A 26585-nucleotide genomic window follows, 5' to 3' on the forward strand; every position below is an offset into this window, starting at 1 on the left:
GTTTGGACACATGGGTCGGGTATACGTCAGGCCTAGGTCAAGTATAAAAATTAACAACGAGATTTTATACAAGTAATATTTCAAATATATTACTTGCATCAAGGTTTAAATCAAATGAGATTCAAGAGTGCATAGTTTTGTGATATCTAAAGCACATGATTCTATTAATTTGGCATCGGCCATAGTGTCTCATTCAAGGATCCCCAATCTCCCACTTGTTATAGGTAGTATTAGTTAATTAACCAAACCAGACTTTCATATGCTCAATATTAATCAAGTACTATTCCTGCAAGTCGCACTATATGTCAACCCAAACTGCCTCTTCCTCTGGACTCCGAAAAGGTACCACTGAACTTATAATCTGGTGAACGAGTGAATTTCATGAATACAAGTTCATAACCCGTTTGAGTTGGGTCTATGCCTAGGTCGGGTTTCGTCTGGTAAAAACTGTAATTAGATCACGTTGGGTTGATTTTGAGAGGTTCCAAACCTAACCTATTTGGTATTTGAGGTTAAACTTTTGGACCCAGATGGCCAATTTTGATCTATGGTCCAAAATTTGGACCAAGATCCACCAATGACCCATCAAAACAGACAGCCCCTTAATCCATCTGGCAAAACCTACAAAGGGGCTACAATGCCCCAAAAATATCCTGCAATTGGAGGTCGCATGGAAATGGTTATATACCTGTATCACTAATATGTTGGGGATGAGCTATCGTGATAGTTCGCTGTGAATTTTTAAATTGTAGTGTCTTATCAAGGAACATGAGGCATACATGCATGTCAATCCAGGCTGTCTAAATCATATAAGCAGCCATGGATGGAGTGAAGCCCAAGGGATAGACTAATGGAACTGTAAAACTAAAATGATCAGCTGTCCAAATTCAACAAGACAAATCAGATGGCTATGATCATTTGATAACTGCAGATATCTAGCAATGGTCCACCATCAATAGATCCACAGTCCAAGCTCAACAAACAAATGTCTATTAATCAGAGGTCTGGTTCAATCAACCAGTCTCATTATGGGGCTATGACCTATCTATAGTGGTCCCAGGTCCCGCAATTTAGACAGTTGAATTGGGTTACTGACACAGGTAAAACTGCTGAGCTGATGCAGATGAACCATCATACTGCAAAAGAGTATCAAATAGCTCCTCCCCAAAGGAAAGGAACCCATCTTCGAATTTAATTCAGACACTAATCTAAACTTAAATCAGCTTGTACTTTTCATTAGATTCAAAACAACAACTATTTTTCCACTCGCAACAACTAGTGGTAGGCCCCACTTTCACCACCACTGATTGTATGCTATACACCAAATTGTTCTTTGATGAACAGCCCTAACTTGAGATGGAAGGAAACAGCTTTCTTAAGAAATATAGCTAAATGCTTAAGAGTAATTTCAACATACAATGATGCCCCTTTAAGCGAACTTCAGTAGTTCCTCATCTGGCCTAAGCATTTTCTGAACCTTGAATCATGTTGCATCGGGTTACGATCGTTCGAAAATCATCCAAACTTAGCTGCAAAAAGAGCATTGAGCAATTGTAGATGGGCCATTGATAAAGCAAATAAAGGCACCATATTAATTTAGAAAACTGAAAGACTGATGGGGTCCTTTTCTTCAGCAAATGACGGTGTCAATTTTTCAAATAGGTGGAATATTCATGATCACTTAAAACCCAGAAAATTGGAAAATTGAAATGCACTCTTGATGCACCTGATAATCACATATAAGTTTTCCTACAGACGGATCACATGATCCTCGAGCCAAGGACATGCACAGTATCCTGAAACCTTAAGTAGGACAAGTGGGGCCCGTGGCTTGGTGATCCAGAATGTTGATTTGATGATCCTGCTGTGGATGGGGGAATCCCAAAAATCCCCACGATTAAGCGATCACAACCTTTCTAACACTGGTCTGCAGATATACAGTTGAGATAACAGACAAAGGTCCGCATTCAAATATTGTATGGGGCATAACCAAATATTGGATGGGTTCAAGCTTGCATCGTGGGAGATTATTGGGGCATGGTCTAGCCGCATTGTAGCCAATCAGATCAACTCTGGATCATTCAGGCACGGGGTCCACTTTTTCAAACCCAAGGCTCGAGGAAACTGTGGATATCCTTGCGTCGAGAATCATATACCTCCTCTTCTCTACACATTACTTTGCAGAGAATGCTTTCAAAGGTTAAATAAAGAAACAGCCAAGCAAGTTCTTTTTAAAATGCAAGCCGATGGTTTTGTCACTGTTTGAAAAATTCTAACACGATTAAGCCATTGAGGATCTCCTGTTAACTAATACGCAAGATGAATGTCGCCATCAATCTGAACCAACCAATTGAGAGGCCACCCCTAGCCATCCAAGATATAGACTTTTTCCTGAACCATTGCCGTAAACTATGATTCATTCAAGAGGTGGTCCACTAATTGGACAGTTCGAATCCATCGCCGAAGTGCACATAACAGGATTTGTAAGGTTCACACCATTTAGTAATTGGTACATAATGCACATTAGATCCTAAAAAAAGGTTTTCCGATTGGTTCCCATTTTCAAGATAAAAAAACTAAAATGCCTATGAAAATCAATTACTAAATCAAACTGTAATAAATATGGTTGTAATGTATTACGGAATGAAAAACTGCAAATTCTGACCTTCCAGTCTCCATCCTTGTCGAAGCATTCAATCATATCTGCCAGTTCCTTGTCAGTCCAATCAAAGTCATGAGCAATGGCTACTTTCTTCAAATCCCGCAATGTTATGTTCCCCTTGCCTGCTTCTGTATAACAGTCAATACTCAATTACATGAGAAACCAAGGAACGTAATAAAAACTAACCACTACCCATCTTGAACACAAATGCATGTGGGGCTCCCATAAAAATTCTGAACAGAACAATGAGAATGTTTAAGCAACTTAGGCTCCTTTTGGATGTTCGATTGAATTGAATTGCTATCATTGAAATCGGCAAAGTTGGGCCACCTCCAACCATTGAAATGAGGGACTAGTCCTGAATACAAATTATGATTGTTCCAAGCAAACTCGAAACACATGGAACTGCAAGTAGAGGTTTTGCCTTCATCATGAGTAAATGACACAATCATCTAAGGATCAAATGGGCCCTTAGACAGGAATGGTTGGCGAAGCTGATCCCAAATAGCTGGAACAAGGCTACAATTATGATATGAATTAAAAAGGTGCCACCCCACTTCATTCAGTTCTTTTATAGTGAATTGGATTATTGCAATTCAGTTCAATTTAGCATCCAAACACACCCTTAAAAAAATCAATTTAAGGTTTTCAAACATAGCAAGAATTAGTGAATAGATGCACTAAAGAACCAAAAACTTGAAAAATCCTTAAAACTAACAAAAGAAAGCATTTACCATCAATCGAAAAGAAGTATGCAACCACTTCATCTTCAGACATTTGCACCCGACTAATATTCTAACCACAAACAAAGAGGCAAAAATACATGGTAAGAAGAGTGTATATGGTTCAAATCCATCTAGTTCAGGGTGTTTAAGAGCGAAAACAATGCAATCCCATGTAAAATCGAGGTGATGAAGAATCAGAGACAAACTGATTTTCTTCTTTTCTTTTTTCCGGTAGCTTCTGGAATGTTGCCAGCTTCTTTTCTTCCATTGAGACGAACGTTATCACCACTCGGGCCTGAATTTTGGGAAGGACCATTGAATACCACACCTGAATTCTCTGGCGGGCCTCCAAGTGAAAGAGCAATTGCCTGCATGTGAATTTTAATTAAGTGCGAATATCTCTGCGGCAGCTAAGTTAGGTGATCCTGGAAAAGTGCTTAAAGTGGCTTCCCACCCAATTAAAATTACACCCACATGATATTTGAAAGGCGCAGAGTTTGGGAAATGCAGAAAGTGATTTTCAGATTGGGCAGAATGGCCTTTTCCCATCTCACCAGTCCAAAAGTGCTGTTGAGCTCATTTCCTGAATTAGAAGAAATAAACCAATAGCAATTTGACAAATTTTCCACCCTGACTAATCAGACTTTAAAAGTTCCATCGAAACCCTTGGACCAAATATTAAAAGGAAAAATTTGAGAAAGGAAACCGCATTTACGTAGCATCCACTGCAATCTACCTGCTGTAAGGCATCATCATCATCAAAGGCATCCGTTTCCTTCACGTGTCGTTGAACAGGTAAACTCTTCTTTGTTTTTGTTGTCTTCACAGGATTTTTCTTCTTGCCCTGAAATGGAAAAAAAGGAGATTTCAACAAACTAAAAGATCATGACGTAAAAAATTCCTAACTCATTATTGCAGAAGCACAATATCATTCAGTTGTCAGTATAACAGTCCACATATGAACTGTTCCACAATGAAGTTTTATGCAATCACCGGATACCAGTGAAACTGAAGGGAATTTTTTAAGGATAGCTATAAGACTAGCCATGCTTCAGGAGACAAGATGTTGGTCAGTTAAGGAACAACATGTCAGAGTGTAGCAGAAACGGGGATGTTGAGATGGATGAGTGACAAGAAAAAGAATGATAGAACTAGGAATGAGTGCGTTCAAGGGAACCTTGGAGTAGCGCCAATAGGCAATAAGATGAGGAAAAGTAGACTTAAATGGTTTGATCATGTGCACCAGGGATCAAGAACTGCACTAGCTATTAGGAGTGAGTCAGTTCAAGTTGAAGGCTCTAAAAGCGCAAGGGGAAGGCAGGACGTGGCTAGAAGTAGTAAGAAAAGACTTGACCAACGGTTTAACTGACGATATGGTTCATGATAGAGTGGAATGGTGTTATAAGATTCATATAGCTGACCCCAAGTAGTTGGGATAAGGCTTTGATGATGATGATGATGATATGAATTGTTCTAGAATTAAGCTCTCTTTCAGCAACTTGGTTAAGATGTCTACCTTGAATAGAACCTGTAGAATACATTTAATAGCAGCCTGTTTGATAAACACCTAAAAATGACTTCCTCATTTTAGATGAATAACAAAATGACATGAACTTATTTTTGGTCATCTACCAAACAGGCCCTAAAAGCCCTGATATAGAACAGAAATCTAGGAGACCTAAATGGCTAGGCTGAAAATTTTGAAATACACTTGAAATATTACGTACCATTATGGACTTTCAGTCTCCTTTTACCTTCTTTTTTTAAGTGGATGATTAAGTGGAGATGATCACGTGGATTTATTTGGTTATTCATTGTCATGTGTAGCTGTTATTGCTTACTATTTCATAATCCACTGTGTGATTAAGAGAGCTTGGATATTTAATTAAAAAAACTTTTGACAGACAGGTCCACTACTCATACGATGTGATAAGCCCCAACATAAGACATCTTCAGGAAGAGACCTGCATGTTAAGATTTTAGCTTGCTATAATTATTCAAGAAATACAATGGCGGTGTAAGTGCAATGGCATACAAGGTGGCCTGATTGACATGGGATGTGGGGAGTTCGACAATGCTCCTGTCTCACAGTTGCATCTCACCTGACTAATGTCCAAGTCACGACCTGTGATCATACCACAAATGCTATGAAGACATTTACCTACTGGATTTAAGTGGTGGTTTTGGAGTGCAACTCCCTTGGTGACTGAAACCGGCATAACTAGCCCAAACTCGGTCCGACTCAAACTCATTTCACTTCAGGCCAAAACCGATATGATTCGGATGCTACCGAGGCATGTGGGATGATTTTTCAATCCATCCTCATTCTTGATACCCTGCTACAAGCCGCTATCCATGGGTAATTCTAATGCCCTCAACTACCGCTCATTGTATTAGGAGGATGAGAACCAATGGATGCTACTTTCATGTGTTTGCTCTGGTTGTGATGATTCATGTTGTGGAGAGGACTGAAGACAAGAAATGAACCCGTAACGAGGGAAACAAATTCATGACTACAAGTGGTGGAAACAGTGATATATACTCTTTGACAATAGCTTATGTGATAGGGAATCATTGCTTCCCTATCTACTACATAAGAGAGAGACTCATGACCAAAACAAGAAGCAGGTGGTTAGCATCGATCATTAGCGTTTCTTGAGCTCAAAGGTTGACAATTCCATTTTCCACACACAAACCGCAAATACATTAAAATATGAAGTTTCAAAACCAACCTCTTCCAAGCAAGATAACCCACAAAATCATATTTCCAAAGCACCCGAATTCTGCCTCAACCAATTAACTCAAAGATTAAGGTTACGTTTGGATGCACAATTGCAATGGATTGAAATAATTAGCTCAATAAAGAGAAATTGGGCAAATTGTAGTTACCTTCCTTAGTACTCATACCGACGAACTAGGCTCCAAATAGCAATTGCATTGCTTTCAAGTTGGGAGTTGAAGGGAATATCACTGCAACTCGAGGGCTACTTCCTCGTTATAAATACTAACATACACAATTACAGCTGAGGTACCATGACTACCTCAATTCTCAAGTTTTCGGTTTGTACTTTCTACGAGCGGCGTGCCCATGGTTCAGTGATCCAACCTTATGGATGCAAAAATCCTGACCCTTCATTTCATGAGTCAGAAATAGACAGTTAAAAAAAGTACAATAACAGTCCACATTTGACCACAAAAATAAAAAGGCCAAAGATTGATAGTGATGATCGTCCAATCCAGAATATGTATCCATGCATGGCCCAGTCATCTCAATGGTTTGGTTCACTCTGCCAACTGAAAAGAAAAAACCCAATCTAATTGCAGATATTCTCGAATCCATTTGGTCGTTTCGCCATCACTGAACTCGACTTTTCTCAATTCAATTGAGTTGCACATCCAAACGCAACCAAATCAAACTACACAAGATTTAAAACACACCCGACCGCAAGCAAATTAATCAATGACTCTCCACCGTCCCAATTACCCATTTCAATCGAAAAGCATAAAAGAAAAGAAAACACAAATACATTTCTCCAAACAAAGAAAACCCACCTTCCGATTCGAACCTAATGACCCGCCGCCACGAACTGTCCGATCTTCCTCCTCGTCCTGTTCGCTCGACGAACTCTCTCCATCTTCTCCATCCGGCGGTCGGTATTCATCGTCTTTGTCCTTCTTCTTTTCCTTCTCCATTCGTTTTAGCCGGTTTCCGACGGGACTGAGCATCGAAGACGTGAGCTTGGGGAGTCCCATAGCTTCCATTTTCGCCCTGTTTTCTCTAATCCTCAAAAGCCTCTGCTTCTCGTATTCGTTCACCCCATCCTCTTGGGATTTCCCGCGGCTTTTGACATCACCCGATAACGAATTTCCGGAGTTTTCATCTGTTTCTGAATCCGAAGGAGAGTCGTCTGACATTTTCTGTAAATGGGTTTTTGAATTCGAGGGTTTTGTTTTTTTAAAAGATCCGTTGAGGGGTTTTGGAGGATCGCTTCTCGCTCTCGCGCCAGTTCTTCGGGATCGGTCGTTGCTCTTTGATTCGTTGAAGAGGATGTGAGCCCGTCCGTGGCACATGTGCCAACGAGTCACACGTGTGAGGTACATTCCACACTAGTCAGGTGCGGCCCACCATGCACATGCCCAGCCCATCCTTTTTTTATTATTTTTTCTGTGTGGCCCACCTAATGATAGCACCAACGTAATTTTTCCACTCAAGAATAAAAGAAACTCGGATACCCTGATGAACGGAGTGGATCATGGATTTACTTTTTTTTTTTTCCTCTTGAAACATGGATTTAGTATTCGGGACATGGCTTCTTGATCAGATGATCTCAGCCATTGATCCTGTAAACACCACAAGAGATGGGCCGTGATCTCCATCATTCTCATCTTAAAGAGAGTGGCCATTCCAATGGTGGGACTCTCACAAATGGGTCATATTCATCAAGGTTTCCAAATTGAATGCGATCCTCTTAGCAATGCCATCAATTTTCAGGCTCAAAACCATCGTGACCGGACGAACCTAGCTCAGTGCAACGCATGGCTGGGCTGAAATCTGTTTAAGCCCACGCCTTGCTAGGCCCATGACAGGTTAAAACAAATGGGCCCAAGCCCAGCCTGAAGTGTCTGTATCTCAAGTCCTGGGCACGGTCATGGAGCCACTAATCAGCCAGTTTGAGATTCTTAGGTATGATCCAAGTAGGCCCATTGATTTAGATGGCTTGATCAGAGGTCCATGTTAGCACGTGTGCAGGCAGTAGGTGTGTATAAGTAATCAAATTGCCAAAATATTATAGTTTTCTTCTTCATGCTATTGGGAAAGGGGAATGATGTGGGAGCAAGAGATTGGGGATTTCCTTTGCCTACTTATCACACGTATTAGATCTAGGCCATACATTTCATTTTCTCTTTCTTCATCCTTCTTGTTTTATTCTGAAGACTCTAGTGTGGTAGTGCCTATTAGAATTCTATAGATGGTGAGCCATTACTGATAAATAGATTGGATTATCCAGATAAGTGGCTCTTAGAGTCCAGGGATGTAGGCATTCACTGGCTTCCACAAAGGTAATCATGCACGTCCCATGTGCGTGGAATCCCGGAGAAAGTGGAAATTTTAGTGCGGAGATGTGTGGACTCTGATTCCTGGGGAAAGCCTTTCGGAGGAACTTCCTGCCACAGGAAGCTAGATATGTAAGCCCACCGTAATGTTTGTTGGAAATCCACCCATCCATCCATTTTTCTAGACCATGTTAAGACATAGGCTCAAAAATGATGCAAATCCAAAGCTCAAGTGGGCTGATGACAAGAAAACGTGGGCAGGTAAATGTCCGTTGTTGAATCTCCTTGGGTCCGCAGTAATATTTATATGCCATTTATGCTGCTCCGTTCATACTGTTCATAAGGTCATGCCTGGTTGAATGAACCGAAAAAACAAAAATTAGCCTATTCAACAGAAGGTCATTCCTATTTAGATGAACTTAAAAAACAAAAATTAGCCTAATTTAATTAATCCTTTGTCATGTGGCCCACTTGAGTTTTGGATTTGGGTCGTTTTTGGTGTCCTAACATGATCTATAAAAATGAATGGATTGGGTGGATTTATCACAAAATCACTGTGGCCCTACTTAGCGCTTTCTGTTGCAAGAGGTTTATGTGAAAGGCTTTCATAGGCAATCCTATCAAAGATGTGTTGAGTGAGAAGTCAATTATAAGAAAGATTACACACATTGAGGTGCCTTGGTCGCGGATGCTTCTTGAGAGTTTTGAGTAATGTTTATTAGTTCACATTGTTGTCTAGATGGCAATGGCAACTAGAATGTCTAACTCATGTTTTATAAGTCCAAAGATAAAGAAGTAGATAAACTTTTAAAATCATTGAAGTCGGGCTTAGCTAGTTTGAAAGAGTCTAGTTTAAAATAAGATATCAGAAATTTGTGCGAATTGGACTATCTGTAGTTCATATATTCAAGTTTGGCATATGTTTAGGGTTTTTCTCCCCTGTGAAGTCAGGTTAGGAGCCATGGTTTTACAGATAATAAATAGTTGCTATTGTTTATAGGAAAACACTTACCTACCTTGTGTAGGTACCTATTGAGGTTCATCTTTCTACTGTGGGGAACAACTTAACATGCACGAAATCCACCCTGTCCATTGGCCACTTCTCCCATTGTTTGGCCTTATGCCAAAAATCAGGGTATCTCAATGCTTAGGTGAGCCACCCATAAAATTATACCTAAAAGCCTCTAAATTCACATCTTGTGGTATGCTTGAGTTTTGGAATACTTACTTATTGTGTGAATCATTCATCGTGACGAGGCACATAAGATGAATGGATTAGACTGTATATAAACATTTCAATGGACCCAACACAAGCTAATTAATGGTGGTCTTCCCGCATGCCAACCTTTTTCTAGGGTGTGGCTTACCTACCTTTGGATGGTTATGACTTTCGGGTTCGAAGTGAATATGATGCAACATAACTGACGAGGATCTCATTAAAGATCTACCCGCATGGCTCTATTGTGGTATTCCACCACTTCACATACTTTGTTATGCTCTACTGCATCTAAATCATATAATCATGCCTATCCATTTACTCAAATTAATTAAATCCTTTCACTTACCTTGGTCACCATTCTTAACCAAATATCCTATATAGGTCCAATGGATGGATCAATAAATCTTAACCATTGGATATCTATCAAGAGTGATTTTAAAAAAATCATTTGTTAAAATGAAATGTAAATAGTTAAAAATTTTAATTTAATCATTAGAAAACATTTGGTTATGCCCGTCGGATATAAAAACACTTGTTGAACGGTTCAACTAAAAGATCAGTCCACTAATTATATCCTAAGTAACTAAGTTGATCCCTTGTTAAATTATATAAGCATCAACTAAACCCTAATATGTACCAAGCCAAGCTAACCACACCCACACGTCAACTACCAACACAACCTTGTAGAGTGAGTCAAAGTACCATCAAGACTTCGAACTCCCCATGTTTTCAGGTCTAAAGATTAGTTAAAGCTAGTAAATACATAGCCGATCTACTTTTTTTTATTGGTTAGCTTGTTAGTACACCCACTGTCAATTCACACTACATTGTTAGCCACCCCCACTAGCTAGGGAATCAATACCAAGACCTAATGTTGAAATGAGGTATCTTCCACTCAATCTACCACTTAAGCTATTAATCTGGGTATAGCCAATCTACTTCATGCATAATAAACCTCTTGACCTAGAGACTCTAAGTAATCTTCCAATATAGGTGTCCAATAAGTCTAATAACAAGATCAAGTATCTATGAACGCTCACACTACTATATGTGTTTAATAGGTCTAATAACAAGATCATGAACGTTCACACTGCAATGTGATGTACAACAAATGCATCAGCTTATTGTTAAGCCTAATAATGAAGACTTTCCATCTCAATTCGTCATCAACCTTCTTATCGTATTGAGAATAACCATGGGTTTGTCTTAAAACCCTATAAAGTTGTTGTGGACTAATAGAGTATTGAGATCCATGTTTCTGCCATTTACCTTTGTTCAATGTGTTCAATCTCAAGTTCTTCGGGATAACTAAATGAATCCTTCTCTTTATAGCCTGTATAGACTTCACACATTTTAAAGTTCCAATGTAAATTACTGAATCAAATTATAAAGAAATAGAAGTTTGATAGACAAACATTATTTTTCTTGGGTACAATACTTGCATACAAAAGATAAACTCAATTAAAAAAAAAAAAAAAAAACCTCAAATAGGCCACACCAATAGGAGTTACATAAAATTGCGCTTGAATCGCTCTTTATTATTATTATTGTGTGCTACCTAAGTTCTCGATTAGGCTGATCTTTGTATATCTTCCCTTCATCTGGAAGAGTCGATGATAGATGCACATCATAGTAGCCCAACACAAACCACAGCTGATCCATGCTTGGTTAACGAATTACTCCATCTTATCCCCGAATCTTGAATCAACGGCTGTGAACTATTCCTCCAATGTAAATGGAAAAGACAGAAACTTTATTCTACTCAAGCCCATAACTTCACTAAGCTCGTTAGAGATAACGTTCTTTATTCCCCCAACCTCTAAAATAAGTTTTGGATTCCTCAGACGCCTTTCTTTTCTGCTTTTCCCACATCCTCTGATTATCCTCGTCCATAAAAATGTCAGTCCATATTTTAAGTCCCCTCCTTGCCGTAAGCCTGGGACCCATCTGAAAAATGGTGGGCCATCCATGCATTCTGCGAACCCTGGAGTTAGCATTGGAGGCTATCATTATAAAACGAGGCCCAGAATGAATTTAGTCCAGTCATAAGATGGGCCACACATGTAAATTAAATATGAACCGTCCGATAGTTGTAGTTGCACCTTAATTGTCAATATCCTTCACACATGCATGACCCACCTCGTGAGTATATCTGATTTTCGTTCACGTCATATATGCTGTAGGCACACCAGATGAACGACCCCGATCTTTCGTAAAGGTGACACGTCAGCACATGCAGGGAGAGTAAGATTTGGATGCCATGGCATTTGTGTTTTAAAAGAGCTGCGAACGTGAAAGCCAATACAATAGTGCGGCGTGCAAGACAAAGGAAGGTGTGGTGCCAAACATGCCACAAAACGTCAAACGCCAGCCCACCAACAGCTGCTGCTGAGAGATGGGAAAAGGAAGGTTTCTACTGTTGAATAAATGCTTTTTCTACCATTCTGGGTGTGGGGCCCACCGTGATGTATCCACCACAGCGAAAAGTTGCGATGGGAACGCTCCCATTAAAAGCTTCCAGATTGTGAGTGGGCCCCACCAGGGATGAATGGACAAACGCTGCAGAGGAACTGGCCTCAATAAAAGGGAGCGGATTAGGTGGGTGTTACCGTTACTGTGTGGGCCCACCTTGATGAATTTTTAGTATGTCGACGCCGTCCATCCGTTTTACTGTATCATTTTAGCACAGGATCCAAAAATTTAATAAGATCCAAATCTCGAGTGAACCACACCACTGGAAACAGTGGTGAATGACCATTAAAATCATTTTTATGGGCCACAAAAGTTTTGGACCGAGCTGATCTTTATATTTTTCCCTTCATCCAGGTATTTTGACCTTATCAATGGGTTGGATGAAAAAGAAACATCATGGTGGGAATACTGTGGGCCCCAGGATTTTTTAATCGTGGGAGTTCAATCACCACTGTTTTCTGTGGTGTGGTCCAATTAAGATTTGGATCTACTGAATTTTTGGGTAAAAGTCTTAAACCAGTATGTAAAAACGGATGGACGGCGTGGATTTAAAATACATTCATCATGGTGGGTCCCATGGTAAGGGTAACACCTGATCCACTGTAACATAAGGTTGTAAATGTTAAAGAGACACGGTTGAAACAGACGCAAGCAACGGATAGGATCAGGATGTGCACGGATTGGGCATACCCCCACCAGTACCTAGCTAGAGACGGACGGTCCTGTCAGGGCCGATGTGGGGTCCACCATGATATTTTGTTTTATCCAAGCCGTCCATCCCTTCTGAAAGATCATTTTAGAGCATGAGCCCAAAAAGGAGGTAAATATAAAGTTTTAGTGGACCACGCCACAAGAAGAAGCTGTGAAATGACCCCCACGGTTGAAACTTTCCTAGAGCCCATCGTGATGTATATTTTCCATCCAACCTGTTCACAAGGTCACATATACCTGCACGAAGGGGAAAATATATAAATATCATCTTGATCCAAAACTTCTGTGGCTCCCAATAGGTTTTTAGCGGCAGGCATTCAATTCGATTGTTTGCAGTTTTGTGATCAACGAGAGCATTATATATGCCTCATTTTTGGGATATTGATCTAAAATGATTTTTTTAAATGGATTGACGGCGTGGATAAAACAAAAAAAATTACGGTGGGTCCCACAAAGCCCCTGACAGGACCGTCCGTCTCTAGCTAAGTACTGGTGGGGTTAGCACCCAATCCTCGCCCGGATAGGATGGTGTCAGGATCGTACGGTCACTGCGTAGTACGTACTTGCATTTTTAGGCTGTGTATGATTGGGGCACTCTGTGGACGGTCTGGATGGCTGGATCGCTCTTCTAAGCGTATGGCGGTGATTGCCAGATTGGTATCTCACTCCATGACCTCAGGACCGCATCCAAGGTCAGTGCGTACTCGATTAACTTAGTAATAGGCTTTCTTATAAGTGGTAAACGTGTAAAAGATCTGCACCGATCATCAGATAGACCCTACCTCGGATTGGTCATCCGTACCATCCCGCACCAATTGCAAATTGTAATCCCTGGGATTGTTCAGGTAAAGTATGGACAGTCAAACTAACTTTGGCCTTTCCTAACCGTCTATTTTCTTTTCCCCTGTATGGATGTGATTATTGGGTTATGGCCCATCCAATAGCTAACCTAATGAATGGTTCGGATCTAGCACATGCTCGCCACTCGTTAAAAGAGCAGGTAACTGTAATTAAACGAAAGAAAATGCCATCATTTCTTGTGACTTACTAAGAGGACGAAAACGAAAGACGCGTTGAAAAGATAAACATGTTATTGTCCATACTTTACTTTATTAAGAGGGCGAAAACGAAATACGCGTGAGAAGCACAGCACCGCAACCGCGGAGTCGCGGACTTGTAAATCTAAATTCGTCATGTCCCATTTGGACATGATTAAAGATGATCGGAGCCGTTGAAAATGTAGGCCCCACCATGGATAGCGGGCCTTGCACCCTTACACTGATCTCCCAACTCATCCAGTGGCTATTATTTCACTTGAGTAGTCCAAGGGCTACTTGACTTCAGACCCGGGTTGGCTGGTGAGGTCCTCACCACTGAGGTGGGTGGTGAAGAGAGGTGGCAGGATGCAATTTACAGGCATAAACTGTCCGAGGGCCTAAAAACGTTTTAAGCCCGGGCCCATCTCTGACAAGGTACAGCTCCGTCAATCACATCTCGCCACGTCTTCTCACTACGTGGTGAGGTCCTCGCTGCCTAATCCACACACCTGGCTTCGCCGCTAAATTTGTGGGCAGCCCGTGCAATTAAAAAAGTTGTGGGGCCCACAACGGTGTGCTTAATATCCACCCTGTTTATCATTGTCTCCATCTCAACAAAAGTCCAAAATTAGGTGGACTGAAAGCTCAAGTGGATCATACCGCAGGGGAAAGTGGGAAAGGGACGCCTATGATTGAAACCTTTCTTGGGCCCACTTAAGATTTGGACAGAGTTAATATTTGGTTTTTCACCTCATAGTGGGACTCACATTATGAACGGTTCGGATGGCATATAAATGTCACCCGGGACCAGGAAAGTTTCCGTTGGGGGGAAATGGATTAGCTACACCCCCTCCCACCAGCCTGGTGGCCGGTGGTCGGTGCTATGTGGGCACCTCTGTGATTTATGTGTTCCATCTGTTCCGTTCATCCATTTTTACATATCATTTTAGTACTTGATCCCAAAAATTAGAAGGATATAATCTCAGGTGGACCACACCATAGGAAAACAATAATGATTGGATATCAATCATTAAAATCCTCTTAAGGCCCACTGTACTGTTTATTTGACATCCAATCAGTTTATTAGGCCATAGAGGCGCAAACAAAGGGAAAAAATAAAGATTATGGTGATCCAAAACTTTCATAGCTCAAAAGAGGTTTTTAATGGTATACCTAATTTTTAGTCCCGAAAAAATAGATGAACGGCAAGGATGAAACACATACATTATGGTAGACCACCGGCCATTGGCTGGTGGCATGGGAGTGGAAGTGGATTGCGTGGTAAGTAGCGTAGTGAGTATACCTTTTGAGGTCCATCAGGATTTATATACTTTATCCTTACCGTCCATCCATTTTAACAGATAATTTTAGTGCTTGATCCCAAAAATGAGGCATATCCAATGTTCAAATGGACCACACTACATGAAAGAGTTGAACTAAACATCTACCGTTGAAAATTTCTTAAGGGCAATAAAAGTTTTGGATCAAGCTTATATTTTTGTTTTCCTTTTATGATATTATGAACACGTAAAATGACAAATAAACATCATTGAGGGGCTTAGAAATGTTTCAACGGTGGAAATCATTATCCATACCGTTTCCAATGGTATAATTCACTTAATCTTTGGATATGCTTCAATTTTGGGGTTAACCCCTTAAATTATATGAAAAAACGAATGGATGACATAAATAAACCACATACATTTAAGGTGGGCTCAACTGAGTTTACTCAATATGACAAGATATTGCTGAGTAACTCAGCACGTAATCCAATTTCCAAGGGAGCAGCTAATCCCTTTCCCTTTAAAGGGCAAATTTAATTTTCCAAATTAAGTGTAAAATCCCCCGTGAATAGCCAATTATTATGAAGCAGGTTGGCTAGTATACCTTACAGCAGCTATATGGCTGCTATGTTGATGCCATTAAATTATGTGGGATTGATTGTGAGATATGTGTTATATCCAAACTATTCATTTGTTTTTTGATATCATATTAAGGCTTGAGAGGAAAAATAACACAAGTCTAACTATCAAGTTAATCACTTTACAAAAAGTAACGGGGGATCGAACATCTACCATTGAAGCTCTTTTTAAGATCATAGAAGTTTTGGATCAATATGAAATTTATTTTTTCTCTTAATTTAGGTTTTTGTAACCTTATAAACAGTTTCAATGGAAAATAAATGTTTCGATGGCCCTATGAATTATTTAATAGTGAAAATTATTATCTCCGCTGCTATTTGTGGCGTGGTCCAGTTGAACTTTGGATATAATTCATTTTTTGGATAATACTCTAAAATGATCTCTAAAAATAGATGAACAGTATATAATAAATACATCACTGTGGGGCCTATGTAACTTTGCTCTCCTTTCAACCGTTCGTTCAACTCAGAGCGTCAGCGCCCGTCTTCGCACGACACGTACCTACAGCCGTCATATAGCTGCAGCCAATCCGCACCTGTTTGAAATTACGATCGTATTTTTGCTTTAAAAAAAGTCTGAAATGATTGGCATAAATTTGTGCGCCCCATTATTATATCTACACCGTATCTGTATTGTCCATCCATTTCACCAAAACATTTTAACACATGAGCCTAAGAATGAGGTAAATTTAACATTTAAGTGGCCCACACCAAAGTAAACAGTGGGCCCAAGAAGTTTTTAATGGTGAGTGTTTGAATCTATTTTTACTATAGTATGGTCCACTTGAACTTTGAATTTACCATATTTTTTGGCTAATGCCCTAAACTCATTAGGCATGATGGATGAACGGTGTGGATACTCTACATACATCACTGTGGGCCCACGTAATATTTAGCAGCATCCTCGGTTTTACCGTTAGAAAGAGTAAGAGTCAGATCAACCACAGGTAACGGTAAATACACAGGGATATAAGGGACGCGGATTTCCTCGGAAAGCTTTACCCGGAAGATCCTGTGCTGGATACCGAGGTGGGCCAACCGTGATGTTTGTTATAAATCCACCCCATCCATCCGTTTTTTTTTAGCTCATTTTAGGGTATGAAGCCAAAAGTGAGCAGATCGAATACTCAAGTGGGCCGCACTATAAAGGAAAATGTGTGTAGAAAAATTCCAACCGTTAAAACCTCTCTGGGTCGACATTGATCTTTACACTCCATCCATACCGTTCGTAACGTCATTCTTACTGGGATGAACTTAAAACACAAATATAAGCTGATTCAAAATTTCTGTGGCCCCACGAATATTTCAACTGTGGACGTTCAATCCTCAAGTTTTTAGCCCACTTGAGTATCGGATACATTTCATTTTTTCCATTACGCCTTATAATGATCTCACCAAACGTATGGACGGAGTGGATTTCTCACAAACATTACGGTGGGCCCCACGTAGGTTCCCAGTGCAGTAACTTCATGCGAGATGCTTTTGCACGTCCCTCTGTAGGTGTCTCCTTTCGAACTGTTTCCTTCAACGCGACCCACTTAAGCATTGGATCTGCTTGATTTTTGTACTCACGTCCTAAAATCAGCTGGTCCAAATGATGGACGGAGTGGATCTCACACACATCACATCCCCTTTTAAAAAGGGTAATTTCGACCTTCCTGCCATCGTCCAATGAAAAGCGAGCGGCGGCCAGCTGATGTTTACATGGCAACCTTTCAAAACGTCGGATGCATAAGATACATCGACGAGAGGAATTCACTCACCAAACGCTACCAATAGAAAGAGGAAAGTCTCCTCTTAAAGATAGAGATTTTTTACTACAAAAAACAGAAAATAGCACGCTCGCAAGAAGGTTTTCCAAGCTCGAGAATGGAGGTAGCAACCCATCAAGCGCTGAGATGCGCAGAGAATCTCACGCTGCCTACTGTAAGTGCTTCTCATCTTTTATTTGATTTTGAATTTCTGTTTCTTTTGAAATCAACATAGAATTGGAAATGATTTTAGTCGGGTCCGGCAGAACTTGAGTATGTTGTGCGGGTAGTCGGGTCCGGCATAAAATCGGAAAGAGCGAATCCCATTCGTACGTTTTCCTGCCTGAATTGTTTGGAGGAAGTTGAACAGATAAGCTATTCTCTCTGTTGCATCGTTATTTGCGGTACATCCAAACGCGCTCTTAGCCGAGTGACTGACACGACGCCTCAACTTTTCGCTTTTCAAACTGTAAAGTAAATGGACGTTATTTGATGCTCTGGCTGTGTGACACTTGATACGTGGGCACTTAGAAATTCTGAATCAGATTAATATGAGAAGGCATTTGAATTAAAGGAGACATTTGAATTAAAGTAATTTGGAGGGCTGAGCTGCTTGACGAAAGCTGAGATTTCTATAGGAATTCCCATAGGGTAGTAAAAAGTTATGTGTTGTTGGGTTTCTCTCCCCATCAAAGGATCGCACCTTGTGTCCCCACCACATAGTGATCTACATTGGTCATCTAGAAGGTCCCATGGTGGTGGCCCACATGGTGAAATCCCCACCAATTAGAGATCCTCAATTCCACATGTGTGGAATATGGGCCATTAATTAGAGATCCTCACCTCCACATGTGTGGAATATGGGCCATTGTTTCCAACTTGCTTTTGCGTGGACAGTAAGGATTGCCGTTCAGTAAGATTTTTGAAAAGTGACCCATCTCTGGCGGGGATGAAGGGTGTGGATTACTAAGTGATCGGATAGAAGGGGGAAGCATCCCAGTTGTGGAACGATTCCTAAGGGGCTGATTTGGACCAGATAAAGGGTGTACCGAAAATTCCTGTTTACTTAGACGGCCTGAAATTGAGACTGAAGGCCGGACTATTAACTCATCAGACCTGATATTCAGGCCCAGGGCACAGGCCTCTCTACATGACACAGTTAAGGGGCCTGAACTCAGGTTTGGTCGGGCCTATAAAGGCCATCTGATTATTTGTTAATTGGGCTGAAATTTAGGCCCGGTTTCGATACACAGTCTACAGTTCAGGCCCAAACACGGTGCTGGTGGGTCATCGGTGAACCCAGAAAAAATGGGTGTTTTTATTTTATTTCTTAAACAAAACTGACATGCACACACCACATGGATACTCGAAGCCATGACCTCAGTTTTGAAACCCATAGACTCTACCACATCTGCGTTATTTGATACCATGGTAGAGTCTGTGCTTGATGCTTAAGCACTGAAAAATTTTACACGTGGAATAAATTAATTCAAATTAGCACGGCTAAATTACTGAACCCACTGTTGCTAAGTCACGGTCCAAAAGTGAGATCAGTTGAATAATGCCAACCTGTTATTTGTGGACACTTGTTTATTGAAATATAGCGTCAGATATTTCTCATTTTTAATTGTCCAATAAACATAGACTAATCCACTGGTGAGGAAATGAATACTTTAAGGATGACAATAGCTTCGTCCTGAACTCGTGCAGTCAGAAGCTAGGTGACTGTGATACTTCCGGGAAATTCACCCAGTCTATCTGTTTTTCCGGTCCATATTAGGACATGAGCCCAAAATAAGGTAGATCCAAAATTCAAGTGGGCTATGCCACGGAAAAAGTGGGGAGAAAAATCTTTAACCTTTGAAACCTTCTCAAGAGTCCACGGTGATTTTTACATGTTATTGAAGACCATTCATAAGGCCATTCCCACTAGGTGAACTTTTTTTTTTGTTAGCTTGTTAGTACACCCACTGTCAGATCGCACTCCACTGTTAGCCACCCCTACTAGATGAACTTTAAACATAAAAATATTAGTATAATCCAAAACTTCTGTAACCCTAAGAATGTTTGAACTATGAACACTTAATTTCCACTGTTTCCTGTGGCCCAACTTGAGTTTTGGATCTACCTCATTTTTAAGTTCATGTCTTAACACGAATGGGCCATTACTACTGGGTGTTTTTATTTTTCAGTTCGTGTCTATCGCAATTTTGGTTTGCGATAGATGAGTTCCATGTAATTTGGGCGGTTTAGCTTGACCCACTTGGATACAAGTATTGCAATTTCTATGTAATTTCGAAGTCCCTGCATATCATCCATCACACTCTGCCAGAGTATCAAAGTTTTCGGCGTGGAAAAAAGGTTGACCCTGATCTTATATCATATAACACAGGTTCAGGTGATTGTCATGAGCGCTAACATGGGCTGCAGTCATTGCCGTCAAAGAGTTTCTCATGTCATTTCCAAGATCAACGGTGAGGAAATCAGGTCCACTAACCTTCATATCTGTTAATTTTAATCAGCCCTGCGACTAGTAGCTTGCCTTGATTAGATCCGACGATGATACCGACTGCCCACATGGACCCCACAAAGATCTTGGATTGCAAATGTCCTGAAAGTTCCTTTGATCAGATAATCCAAGACGCTTGCAATGAAACGGAGGGAGAGACGTGGGAACATATTCAACAGCCATGTCTATGGTTAGAATAATCTCATCCACGAGTATAAGGGGCCATTCACAGTTCAAAGTGGAGTTGTGGGGCCCACCAAATGAACGTGTTCTAAGTTGACGATTGAACCACTCAAGTGTCCAATACACCCTCTTGCATCATAGAATGATGCATGGTTTTATTGATAATTTCTTGGGTGAGCAGAGATGGAATAAGGTAAGAGCCAACCCTCCACAGTACACGTGGCAGTGTTAGGTGTCAATCAGGACCGTTGATCTAGTGGTCCCAATCACAGATGGCCTGTCTTTCAAAAATCACACCTATCTTATCAGACAATCTCATCCCTTTTTTACCCCTCATTTTTAATACCTTATATTGGCCGTTAACTAGTTTTGCTTTCAAAGGCTACAGACCAGATTGATAGAATCGTGTGGTCTTTGTGTATCCTTAGTGATTCGCCATGCATAGTAGGGCCCACTAGATGGAAGATCCCGATTGATACATTTACCTGCCACTTGTACTCTTGTGGCCATTGCTCTACCAGGACGCAGTTTGGCTGCCTACGCTGCCAGTAGCCAGTGGCTACTGGTCGGTGCTCTGTGGTCCCACCATGATTTATGTGCTTCATCCACGCTGTCCACCCATTTATACATATAATTTTATGGTATGAGCCTCAAAATGAGATAGATCCAAATCTTAAGTGTGCGGCGTCATAGAAAACAGTGTTGACTGAACGCCCACCATTAAAAACTTCTTGAGGCCACAAAAGTTTTGGATCAAGCTGATATTTATTTTTTCTCTTCTTCCAGGTCTGTATTACCTAATCAGGTTGAATGTCAAATAAATATTACAATGGGCCTAGAATGTTTTTAATGGTAGAAATTCAATTACTGTTTTCCTGTGGTGTGGTCCACTGTGATTTAGATCTGCCTCATTTTTGGGATAAAGTCCTAAAATGATCTGCAAAAATGGATGGACATATGCATCATAGTGGGATCCACGGATCATCACTTGCCAATCCGCGTCCACTCTACCATATCCCCACCGGGAACGGATTGGCTACTCCCGCTGCCATCGGCCAATGGCTGGTGGTCGGTTTTCTGTGGGCCCCAACATGATGTATATGTTTCATCCATGCTGTTCATTTATTTTCCAGATCATTTTATGGTATGAGACAAAAAATAAGGTATATCCAAATCTCAAGTGGAACACATTACAGGAAACAGTGTTGAATGAGCGTCGGCCGTTAAAAACCTTTTGGGGGCCATAAAAGCTTTGGATCAATCTGATATTTGTTTTTTTCATTCATCTGGACCTGTATGACCTAATCAACAGATTCGATTTCAAATAAACAGTACATTGGGCATTAGGAGGATTTTAATTGTGGATATCTAATCACTAGTGTTTTCCTGTGGTGTGGTCCAAATGAGATTTCTGTCCCTCTCATCTTCGAAATCAAGCCTAAAATGATCTTTAAAAATGGATGAACGGAATGGATTAAACACATACATCATGGTGGGGCCCACAGAGTACCGACCATCAGCCACGGGGCTGGTGGCAGGGGGAGTAGCCAATCCATTTCCATCCCCACCATCCTAGTAGGACCCGCCAGATGGTAGGTCCTAATTGTAAGAAAAAAATGTTTATTTTTTACTAAGAACACTTTCTTGGCCGTTGATGCTAAACAGGTTTGCTTGATTATGTAGTGGATGTACGCAATAAAGAAGTTATTGTGAGGGGGGCCATTGGTTTAAAGAATGGGCCTATAGATTTGAAGAAAAGGAAACTGGGTGGGGTCCACTATTCAAATGGCATGAAGGATGGAAAAAGCCCACATGTTTTTCAGCTGTATTTGCAACGCTTCTTTTCTAACTCTTGTTTCTGTGGTGTAAAAAAGAAATAGAAGTATTGGGACGATACAAATAGCCAATATGCGTATAGTATGGATGTGTGCCAACGGCCACTTTGGATGGCCCACCACCCAAGAATCTCATTAAATGGATGATCCTAGCTGGCCGGTTGGTGGGCATGAAATGGATGGACGGTTAAAATAGAAAACAGTCGGTTTGTCCAAAATCATCTTCACAAGAATCCCATGGATCAGAGGGCGTGTTTGGGCAGTGGGATTAGAAGGGATGAGGTGGGATGGAATTCACAAGGTCTTGTGAATTCCACTCAATGTTTTGGAAGAATGGAAAAGATGGAATTGCACTCGTCCGTGTCAATTTCACTCAATGTTACGGTTAAAATAGAAAACAGTCGGTTTGTCCAAAATCAATAAAAAATCCCATGGATCAGAGGTCAGGATCATCTTGTCAAGATAATTTTTGGCCTGCACCACTATTGTAGCGTGCACCCACTATTTTGACGGTTTGCATTTATGTACGTACGTGCCGCGTATACAACGCTAATGGATAGTATGCCACCGAATCGGAAAAGAGAAAACATTTGATGCTCTGGCAGAGGGTGATGGATGATACGCAGGCTCTTCGAAATTGAATACGTGGCATACAAGTCAAATTACACTGTCCAAATATATATGTATCATGAACCGAACATTTCGCTTGTTGAATGGCGGGCGTTTATCGGCTGTTAAGAAGAAAAATATCCAACGGTCTTTTTTTTTTTCACACGCATACACACCCTTCCCCACACACTCACGCGCCGTAGTGGGATTTCAAAGATCTACGGTAACAGTCTTATTTCAACGAACAATTGCCCACTGATCAGAGGTCAGGATTGTTCGAGTTCATTTATGCCACGTGTACAATTTTCAGGTGCCTGCCTATCAACCTTCATATGCGGCCTGAGTATCATATATAACAAGAGTAGCAAGAGATGCGGAAAAAATTCGCACGGTAGATGTAGATGAGTCCGTAAAACGCCTTTTCTTCTTAGCTGCCCGGAAATTTATCTCACCATAGGTAATTTTTAAGCGTGGACATTGGGTTTTTAATGAAAATATTTTTATTTGTCAGGATAAAACAGTTGAAAAAAATAGAAGTATTTTTATCTTTTTAAGTTCATCAGTACAAATAAAGGTCTACCTTGATGCTTAAAATTTTTTATCAGCTCCAATGACAAAAGTAGGTATTTACGTTAGGTCCATGAGACACGAAATCCCGAGATGGTACGAAGAATACGTTGTGTAAGGAGGCAGGCCGGTACGGAATAGCTGCAACGGAATCAGATAGTTCAGATATCTGATATGGAGAGAAAATGACTCGTCCGAGTTGACTCAGACTCAGATGGACCCGATCCAGTTCCATACCACAACCCAACTTGGGTGAATCATTGCTGGATTCAGCACAGGACGAGTCGCGTCAAAGAGTCTTTTAACCATGGACGCATACAAACAGGACCCAGATGGAGGGTTCTCAGTTCTCAACACCCACTAATTCTCTACATTGGTAGAGATAGCCCCGTAGGGCCAAGATTTGGGCCCCTAGATTTCGACCGACGCTGAGCCTGGGCTTGAAACTTAGGTCTGGACTCTTGATTGGCCCAGCTAGGGCAATGATAAATGGTCCAGCTCAGCCTATTGGTCCGATCCAATCATTAAGCAGGTCACTATATTATATAAAAGAATGAATGATTTAAAAATATTTGTAAGTTGTCTCATTCAATGTACTTAACATAATTTAAAAGTACTTTTGAATTCAAGATAATGTTTATATGATCAAAATCATTTATATTATGGGACTCTTCTGGAATAAATGAAATACCACAATATATTTCCTAAATTTAGACTATTTTAAAACTTTGATCATGTCTGTCCTCAAATGGCCAGCCCTGGCCTTACTCGGTCCTATAAAGCCTAGGCTAGGGCTAAGACCTTCTTAGCCCGATTAGGGGCTACGGTTGCTACTAGTTCAGCCCATTGCCACTCTTATCTATTGGCTTCTCTAACCATTGCTGGGCTGTGTTGCAATAAAGAATGTAACCAGTGCATCCCACTTATTCTGTGAACACACCTACCTCCTACTGTCAGTTTTTTTTTTTTTTTGGGGGGGGGGGGGGGGGTGGGGGTTAGTTTGTTAGTGCACACCCATGTCAGTACACACACTCCATGTTAGTTATCTTGCGAAAACCATGTTGAGATTTCCCGCTCATGGTACTTGGATGCTGGGGAATTGGAGGAAAAGGGTTTTCTAATTAAAAAAAAACAAAGGATTGCCTAGCGATCTGTTCAGACATATACTCTTTGGTTTAAGTAGGATTTGATTTGGACCATGTGTTACTGCAACTGCAATATATGGAACTCATCTGGTGGACACAACTTTGGTAGATCTTTGACTGTGGGGCCTACTATGATATATGTGCCTTACATCCATGTTGTCCATCCGTTTCCGCATATTATTTTATGGCATGATCCCGAAAGTAAAGCAAATCCAAATCTCATGTGAACCACACCATACCACACCATACCACAGGAAGCAGCGCTGGTCCAACTTTTGTAGGCCAAAGAAGTTTGTGATCAAGTGATATTTGTGTGGTCTCTCCATTCAGGTCTTTGTGACCTAATCAACATGTTAGATTGCAAATAAACATTCCGGTGCCCATAAGAAGTTTTTAATTGTGGGTATTCAATTAAGATTTGTATCTACTTCATTTTTTAGATCATGTACTAAAGGAGCTCTTAAAATGGATGAGCAGCATGGATTTAAGGCACATGCATCATTGTGGGCCTCACAGTCAGGAAGCCACGCCCTACTTGAGTGGCCAATCAACTTTCAAACATACTTGCGTGGCCCTGGGTCACTTTCTCCATGCACTTTTTCAGACATTATCTGTAAAATATAAATGAAAGTATTTTTATTTAAAATTATTTATTTTAAATTTATAAATAATATCATATATATATATATATATATATGAATAATAAATTGCTTTATTTTTTTACTATGTATCTCGATATATAATTTGCAGAGATTTAGAAAATATTGAGATAATTCGCAATAAAAATCATAGTGTATATATATATATATATATATATATATTTGCAATATTATCCCAAATATTTGCCCACATGGTGTGGCCCACCAGATAAGCGGCTAAGCCTGATTCGTACCAGCAGATATGGACTCTGGGGTTGCATAATGAGCGGGCGCATCAGGCAACTAGTCCCATTGGCATGTCAGCATCTCTCTTTTAGCTACTCTTTGAGAGGGAGTTGATACACTGCCCCTGGAACCACGTCGCATTTGTACCCTCCACATCGTGCACGATACATTTCTCACTTGTGTACGGTGATCAGAGTCAGGTACCCTGCGGAACCCACCGGTGATTGCCCACTAATGAAAAATCACGTTGATTAGACAATCCTAACCATCTAATAATGGAGCGTTCCTCATCGGACGAACCGTGCGGAGTTTTATCATTTAACTTCCATTTTATTCCACCCATTGAGATTTCTCAAACAGTAGTGTTGGTCGATGGCGAACGCGGATTGCGTCCTACCCCAGTCTCCTGCTGGGAACGGGAAGGGGCTCCGAGTGCTGTCATGTATAGGTTTCATCCACACCGTCCATCCATTTCGTCGTGGAATTTCATTGAAAAGAATCAGAATTTAGACATATCCAAGGCTCAAGTGGACCACACCACAGAAAGAATCGTTGATAATGCTGCTCGCTGTTGAAATTTTCCTAGGCCCACCATTATGTTTATTTGCCATCCGACCTATTCGTAAAGTAATATAGAACTGGATGAAAGAAAATAAATAAATATCAGTTAGATCTAAAACTTCTGTGCCCCCAAGAAGTTTTCAACGGCAAGAGTTTAATCCTCATTGTGTGGTCCATCTATATCTTTTATCTGCATAAATTCCGTCCTCTTCCATAAACTTCCATGTAGAAATGTAACCATTGCATCCCACTGCTACTGGTTCAGCCCATTGCTACTCTTATCCTTAGGCTTCTCTAACCATTGCTGGGCTGTGTTGCAATAAAAAATGTAACCAGTGCATCCCACTTTTTCTGTGAACACACCTACCTCCCACTGTCAGTTATCTTGCAAAAACCATGTTGAGATTCCCCGATCATGGTACTGGGATGCTGGGGAATTGAAGGAAAATGGTTTTCTAATTAAAAAAAAAACAAAGAAGAAGAGGATTGCCTAGCGATCCGTTCAGACATATACTCTTTGGTGACTCAATTAAATGGGATTTGATTTGGACCATGTGTTATTGTCATACATGGAACTCATCTATGTGGACACAACTTTAGTAGATCTCTGACTGGTGGGCCTACTGTTGATGACAAAATCTGGACCACTCTTCACTTCGCGCTGCGTAACTCTGAAGAACCTTGGTCCTGCACAAAGGGTTAACAAAGGAGATCCTGACTAAGCTGGGAGACCCTCCGA

General features: G+C 40.7%; 2 protein-coding genes across 3 annotated transcripts; one reads left to right on the top strand and one right to left on the bottom strand.

Annotated features, from left to right (window-relative positions):
- Positions 1 to 1209: 1209 nt before the first annotated feature.
- On the bottom strand, positions 1210 to 7434 carry LOC131248302 (uncharacterized). Its single transcript, XM_058248533.1, has 6 exons — positions 6940 to 7434; positions 4124 to 4231; positions 3594 to 3755; positions 3397 to 3457; positions 2666 to 2790; positions 1210 to 1529 (listed from the first exon to the last, which is right to left on the bottom strand). Exons 1-6 carry the CDS (start codon positions 7300 to 7302, stop codon positions 1461 to 1463), a joined length of 888 nt encoding a protein of 295 aa, XP_058104516.1. The 5' UTR covers positions 7303 to 7434; the 3' UTR covers positions 1210 to 1460.
- A 9896-nt stretch (positions 7435 to 17330) lies between these two features.
- Positions 17331 to 22301, top strand: LOC131248303 (uncharacterized). Of its 2 annotated transcripts, XM_058248535.1 has the most exons (3): positions 17385 to 17728; positions 19946 to 20027; positions 21911 to 22301. In XM_058248535.1, exons 1-3 carry the CDS (start codon positions 17672 to 17674, stop codon positions 22123 to 22125), a joined length of 354 nt encoding a protein of 117 aa, XP_058104518.1. In that variant the 5' UTR covers positions 17385 to 17671; the 3' UTR covers positions 22126 to 22301. The 2 variants fall into 2 exon arrangements, with proteins under 2 accessions (XP_058104517.1, XP_058104518.1); XM_058248534.1 differs by lacking the exon at positions 19946 to 20027 and having other exon boundaries at positions 17331 to 17728.
- The last annotated feature ends 4284 nt before the right edge of the window (positions 22302 to 26585 follow it).

The sequence above is a fragment of the Magnolia sinica genome, chromosome 6 (genome assembly GCF_029962835.1).
Source record: "Magnolia sinica isolate HGM2019 chromosome 6, MsV1, whole genome shotgun sequence".
Classification (NCBI taxonomy): domain Eukaryota; kingdom Viridiplantae; phylum Streptophyta; class Magnoliopsida; order Magnoliales; family Magnoliaceae; genus Magnolia; species Magnolia sinica.